The sequence below is a fragment of the Carassius carassius genome, chromosome 45, assembly GCF_963082965.1.
Source record: "Carassius carassius chromosome 45, fCarCar2.1, whole genome shotgun sequence".
In the NCBI taxonomy this organism is placed as follows: Eukaryota; Metazoa; Chordata; class Actinopteri; order Cypriniformes; family Cyprinidae; genus Carassius; species Carassius carassius.
The window spans coordinates 4,224,055-4,231,244 of NC_081799.1; the positions used below are offsets into that span (position 1 = coordinate 4,224,055).

General features: G+C 37.2%; 1 protein-coding gene across 2 annotated transcripts in view; it reads left to right on the forward strand.

Moving 5' to 3' along the window:
• LOC132127426 (phospholipid phosphatase-related protein type 1) overlaps positions 1-1,130 on the forward strand; it is a 73,242-nt gene extending 72,112 nt beyond the window's left edge. For both annotated transcript variants that reach the window (XM_059539287.1, XM_059539286.1), the window contains exon 8: positions 385-1,130. In XM_059539287.1, coding sequence (XP_059395270.1) covers positions 385-417 — 33 coding nt within the window. In that variant the 3' untranslated portion in view covers positions 418-1,130. The remainder of the gene's footprint in view (positions 1-384) is intronic.
• Positions 1,131-7,190: the final 6,060 nt, after the last annotated feature.

The window sequence follows — 7,190 nt, forward strand, 5'->3', positions numbered from 1 at the left end:
AATCTTCTGAGACGTCTCTATTGACAGCCAGCCAGTGAAATACCTTGAGTGTCTGAGCAGCAGATGTGGGTCACAGGAACTCTCCTTTGCTTCCGACACCAGCTTAACATCCCAGTGGCTGAGAAAACCATACTATGCAAGTCAATGTGTTTAGGGAAACAAGGAAAATCAGGTGTTCTGTCACGATCTGGCCAAGTAAGATAATCGAAATGGTTGATTCAACAGGAATTGGCATTTTGTAATTACACGTTTTGCTCCATGGCTCTCTGGTGTTTCCGTTAAATGTGCCTGATGGGCAATAAGCATTTATGTGACGAGTCAAATGCTAATTACCGTCTGGAACAGCGCAACACGACTCTTAATGCAATTATGCTTGTCTTTCAGAACCATTCGGTGTCCATGACTGAAGTCACATGACTAAGGGGGCAGCACCGGGTCACGTTTGCTTCACCTCAACACTTCTAGGCACAAAAAGTTTTTTTTTTTTGTACTGTGGCATACTGTAAAAAAAAGAAAAAAAAAAAAGTAAAAGAAAAAAAAAAGACTATTATGTTGTAACTAGTTGTACCTAGAAGCAGCTGTTTTGTACATTTTGTATAAGAGAGTGCTGTAGCTTTCCCTCATAATGTCGACACTGCTCAATTCATGTTCAGATTTCTGCATTCTTTGTCATGTTTTACATTACAAAAGGTAAATATATACAGTCTATATATAATGTAATTCAAATATCGATGTTGTTATGTGGTATTTGTACAAAGAATGATTTTATTTAGTTTTTTTTTTCCTGTACATTTTTGGACAAAGATCATTTTGTATTCTTTTTGTTATCTGTATAAAGCATTTTGATCAACTTTGCCTGCTGATTTTCCAGGAATGTTTTTGGTATACCTATTTTTTGGTGTAAGATTTAAAGAAAACGTGTTGAATTGTTACACGTTGTTGTATCGGATTCTCCTCGGGCATCTTTGAATGGCCATGTACTCAGCATGAAATACACAACACTGTTTGAATAACCTGTTATTCTCGACTTGTGTTTTGTTTTTTCTTTAAAGTTTGCATTTCATTTGAAATGCTAAATATATTTTCCTGAGTAGTCTGTCAAATAAATAGTCTTTAGCTGAGTCCAATAACTTGAGTGGGTTTCGTTTTTTAAGAATGGTAATGTATTTGATTGCCGTTTGTGCCATACAAACATCTCATGGCAATCTCATGACAAGAATGTTTTTACAGTACTCTTATTAGTACCACTTTGGTTAAAAACATGCTTTTGCAGCCATGGTGCTGTTTGACAACTACCAGCAGGAGCTATCCAGACAAACCTTGATGCTTTCGAATGGATGAGTGTTTATCGACATGCAAATTTTGGAAAGGAACAGATTTGATGAATTTAAAAAAGTTCAGCAGCTACAGTCACTTAAAATTAAAACTAGCATAAACAAGCAACACAAAATTACTACTAGTAGCTCCTGACGATATAATTATTAAGTGAAACAATCTGTCATTGCAAGAAAATAAGCATTATTTATGACATTATCACCTGTAAACCAGAGCCTCAGGCAAACAGTCCTGAGTAAAGTCTGGTTAATGAACGAATCATTCTTCTGAACAAGTTATTTTTGGTGAATCAGTTCACCCAGTTCACTGAATCGGATTGCAGCGTCTGAAACATTTCATGGCTCGAGCAGCACAGAATTACAAGTTTTTCAATCAAAACTTACTTTCAGTCACTCTGACTTGAAATGAGTCAAAATACACCATATATGATCCCAAGATGCTGTTTTTTTCCAACTCATTCAACGCTCCAGTTCCTCCAACAGTCACTGAATTGAGGAACTCAGAACAAAGACGATGAGCCGCTGATATGAAAGTTTTTATGGTTTCTCATTGTTTATTTAAAAAGTTGACCTGATAAAGTCTAGTTTATTCACTTTAGATTCGTAATACATGGGTGCCTTAATAATATAAATGTTAAATCATTGCATTATTAGTATATAAACAAACTAGTGAACTGAACCAGTTAATTGAAATGAATTCCAAAATAACCAGTTTGTAGAAAATGCTTATGCCTATTTGCTTGAGGCTCTGGATTACAAGTAATAATGTTGTAAATAATGTTCAGTTTCTTGCACACACCCATCGTTTTTCTACATAAGATCTTAATATATTTTCAGGAGCCATGGATATTAATCTTGTGTTCCTTGATATACTCCCTTCCCTTCATCAGTTGGCTCAAAAGCACACTTTATATCAGCTGGGAAAGGGACAAGCAACTCAACAAAAATAAGAGAAACGCACTGCTCAATATAGGAAATTGGAGTCTGATCTGGATTGGAAACTTGTTTTCCCACATGAAATGACCAAGCTTAGACCAGATTTGATACTGCGATTAAACTGGCGTAAACTGTTATATATCATAGAGCCAACAGTGACTTAGGAAGATGCAGCTGAGTAAGAAAATAAACAGTGGGTGTAATGCAAGGTTCGCTGTTGAGCCCTCTGGAGATGTTGTGGGTTCAACAAAGCATCAAGGAAAACAGGTGCCCACCTGATGACCTCAGTCATATTGATATCCTCTAATATCCTACTTTAACTTTATTACCCCCACCCCCAGTTTTTATCTCATCAAAGCTGATTAATTAGGGATTGTAAAAGATGATACCTATTCATATTTGCTTAAATAGGATGATACTATTACTCTATTTGGATTGAAATATTAATTTCACACTTTATTACTGCACCATATACATTTTTTTTCTACCTATTTTTTAAAAATAGTATGTGAAGCCGTTCACTGAAAAAAAAAAAAATCAGTGTAGGATTCACTTGGAAACACTCATTTATTATTAGTAAATTTCATAAATAATTACAAAGAAATGGCAAGTCACACATTTAATTAAACATGAACAACATGAAAGCCCAAAATAGTGTTTGCTTGCAAAACATACTCCAATAATGTTTTATGTACAACTTTGAATTTCTTTTTAGTCTATCCATTATCAGTGCTAATCTCACTAACAACATCAAGTCCCACCTCCATAGTTTTAAAATGACGTTAAAAAAAGTTTGGTTGACTCTCTGAGAGAGTGGGTGCGACTGGTCCACAACCATTGGCATCACTCACAGAATAACTCAAAATAGTAATGATAAATGAAATGACATATTCTTCTTCAGTTTCACAAAATAAACAAATAAAGATGATTCACTTCAAATTTGTATAAACTATTACTTGTTTAAAACATAAATTGTTAAACAAGTAATAGTTTGCAATATAACTTTTATTGCAATCAATATATCTGTTCAATGTCTTAAGAAGCTTAACAGCACCTCAATAAAAATTGGTTTTGTGTTATGTGGTTCTCTGGGCAAGACCTTTGTGCTTACAATAAATGAGTGTGCTGGAAAAATCCATTACTACACTCCTGAAAAATTCACTGCCATGAGATAAAAGGTTTTAAAAAGTTTCTTAGAAAACCATAGAACCTAGTAACTCTAGAATCTGCATAGACTACCTGCTACTATGTTATCTAAAAGAAATCAAGAAAGAAAAAAGGGATGAAATATTATTCACAGCAGTAATTACAGATCAAACTGAAGTTTCAGAAGATTTAGATGGCCAAACTTTCAGCATTGCAGTCTTATTTCTAGCAACTACTGATGTCACGACTAACACCACTCTGTCATTTTCCTTCAAGCAATAATAGGATTATTATAAAAATGTTCCAGCATTATAAATGATATTAAGCTTTTGCTTAAATAACTCCTGAGTTTTTAACATTCAAGAGTACATTTAACTTTAATTTTTAAGTGTACATTTAAAGGTGGGTTCTTTAGGTTTTACTTGAGCACATTATTAATGACAAATTTACTTTTAATTTGTTACACTTGCCGGCATCCTTATCACCTTGGGGCCCAAGACTGGTTGCCCACTGAAGCTAAACGGGGCTGAGCCTGGTCAGTACCTGGATGGGAGACCTCCTGGGAAAACTAGGTTGCTGCTGGAAGAGGTGCTAGTGAGGCCAGCAGGGGGTGCTCACCCTGTGGTCTGTATGGGCCCAAGCGCCCCAGTGTAGTGATGGGGACACTATACTGTCAACAAGCACCGTCCTTCGGATGAGACGCTAAACCGAGGTCCTGACTCTCTGTGGTAAGTAAAAATCCCAGGATGTCTTTCGAAAAGCGTAGAGGTGTGACCTCGGCATCCTGGCTAAATTCGCCCATTGGCCTCTGACCATCATGGCCTCCTAACAATCCTCATATCCGCTGATTGGCTTCATCACTCTGTCTCCTCTCCACCAGTAAGCTGGTGTGTGGTGGGTGTTCTGGTGCAATATGGCTGCCGTCGCATCATCCAGGTGGATGCTGCACACTGGTGGTGGATGCGGAGATGCCCCTGACTATGTAAAGTGCAATGAGTGCCTAGAAAAGCACTATATAAATGTAAGGAATTAAAGCTTTATTTTAATGCAGTAAATGATAAGAAATGCATAGTTAATTCCAAGGGTGCTATCTCGTTTTACTAAGGCATGAGCAATGTCTCATTTGTAATTTAATCTTTATTTGAATTCACTAAAATGTTATTTGGAAGGGACATTCCAGTGGACACTGAGATAAAGCACATATTTATTAATAGTCAAGTCAAGTCACCTTTATTTATATAGTGCTTTAAACAAAATACATTGCGTCAAAGCAACTGAACAACATTGATTAGGAAAACAGTGTGTCAATAATGCAAAATGATAGTTAAAGGCAGTTCATCACTGAATTCAGTGATGTCATCTCTGTTCAGTTAAATAGTGTCTGTGCATTTATTTGCAATCAAGTCAACGATATCGCTGTAGATGAAGTGACCCCAACTAAGCAAGCCAGAGGCGACAGCGGCAAGGAACCGAAACTCCATCGGTGAATGAATGGAGAAAAAAACCTTGGGAGAAACCAGGCTTAGTTGGGGGGCCAGTTCTCCTCTGACCAGACGAAACCAGTAGTTCAATTCCAGGCTGCAGCAAAGTCAGATTGTGCTGAAGAATCATCTGTTTCCTGTGGTCTTGTCCTGGTGGTCCTCTGAGACAAGGTCTTTACAGGGGATCTGTATCTGGGGCTCTAGTTGTCCTGGTCTCGGCTGTCTTTCAGGGCAGTAGAGGTCCTTTCTAGGTGCTCATCCACCATCTGGTCTGGATACATAATGGATCCGGGTGACTGCAGTGACCCTCTGATCTGGATACAGACTGGATCTGGTGGCTACGGTGACCTCGGAATAAGAGAAAACAGACAAATATTAGCGTAGATGCCATTCTTCTAATGATGTAGCAAGTACATAGGGTGTTATGGGAAGTGTTTCCGGTTCCGGTTAACCTAATTAATGCAGCCTAAAAATCCTTTAATGGATTTGGATATTAAAAGCATATTAGTATGTTATGTGTAAGCCAGGTTAAAGAGATGGGTCTTTTATCTAGATTTAAACTGCAAGAATGTTAGGTAGGTTATTCCAGAGTTTAGGCGCCAAATAGGAAAAGGATCTGCGTAGACGTAGACGTAGAGGATTATAATGTAAAAGGAGCTCATTCAAATACTGAGGTGCAAAACCATTCAGGTCTTTATAAGTAATAAACAATATTTTAAAATTTGTACGATGTTTGATAGGGAGCCAGTGCAGTGTTGACAGGACCGGGCTAATATGGTCATACTTCCTGGTTCTAGTAAGAACTCTTGCTGCTGCATTTTGGACTAGCTGTAGTTTGTTTACTACGCGTGAAGAACAACCACCCAATAAAGCATTACAATAATCTAACCGTGAGGTAATAAATGCATGGATTAACATTTCTGCATTTGACATTGAGAGCATAGGCTGTAATTTAGATATATTTTTGAGATGAAAAAATGCAGTTTTACAAATGCTAGAAACGTGTCTTTCTAAGGAAAGATTGCGATCAAATAGCACACCTAGGTTCCTAACTGATGACGAAGAATTGACAGAGCAACCATCAAGTCTTAGACAGTGTTCTAGGTTATTACAAGCAGAGTTTTTAGGTCCTATAATTAACACCTCTGTTTTTTCAGAATTTAGCAGTAAGAAATTACAGTCCGGTTTTCCAGTTTTTTATATCGACTATGCATTCCATTAGTTTTTCAAATTGGTGTGATTCACCGGGCTGCGAAGAAATATAGAGCTGAGTATCATCAGCATAACAGTGAAAGCTAACACCATGTTACCTGATGATATCTCCCAAGGGTAACATATAAAGCATGAAGAGTAGCGGCCCTAGTACTGAGCCTTGAGGTACTCCATACTGCACTTGTGATCGATATGATACATCTTAATTCACTGCTATGAACTAATGGCGGTCATATAAGTGCGATTTAAACCATGCTAATGCACTTCCATTGATGCCAACAAAGTGTTCAAGTCTATGCAAAAGAATGTTGTCGTCAAGTGTGTCAAACACAGCACTAAGATCCAATAAAACTAATAGAGAGATACACCCACGATCAGATGATAAGAGCAGATCATTTGTAACTCTAAGGAGAGCAGTCTCAGTACTATGATAAGGTTTAAATCCTGACTGGAAATCCTCACATATACCATTTTTCTCTAAGAAGGAATATAATTGTGAGGATACCACCTTTTCTAGTATCTTGTACAGAAAAGGGAGATTCGAGATTGGTCAATAATTAACTAGTTCTTTGGGGTCAAGTTGTGGTTTTTTGATGAGAGGCTTAATAACAGCCAGTTTGAAGGTTTTGGGGACATATCCTAATGACAATGAGGAATTAATAATAGTCAGAAGAGGATCTATGACTTCTGGAAGCACCTCTTTTAGGAGCTTAGATGGTATAGGTTCTAACATGTTGTTGGTTTAGATGATTTAACAAGTTTATACAATTCTTCCTTTCCTATAGTAGAGAATGAGTGGAACTGTTCCCCAGGGGGTCTATAGTGCACTGTCTGATGTGATACTGTAGCTGACGGCTGAATGGTTTCAATTTTGTCTCTAATAGTATCGATTTTAGAAGTAAAGTAGTTCATAAAGTCATTACTGCTGTGGTGTTGGGAAATGTCAACACTTGTTGAGGCTTTATTTTTCGTTAATTTAGCCACTGTATTGAATAAATACCTGGGGTTATGTTTGTTTTCTTCTAAAAGAGAAGAAAAGTAATCGGATCTAGCAGTTTTTAATGCTTTTCTGTAGGATAGG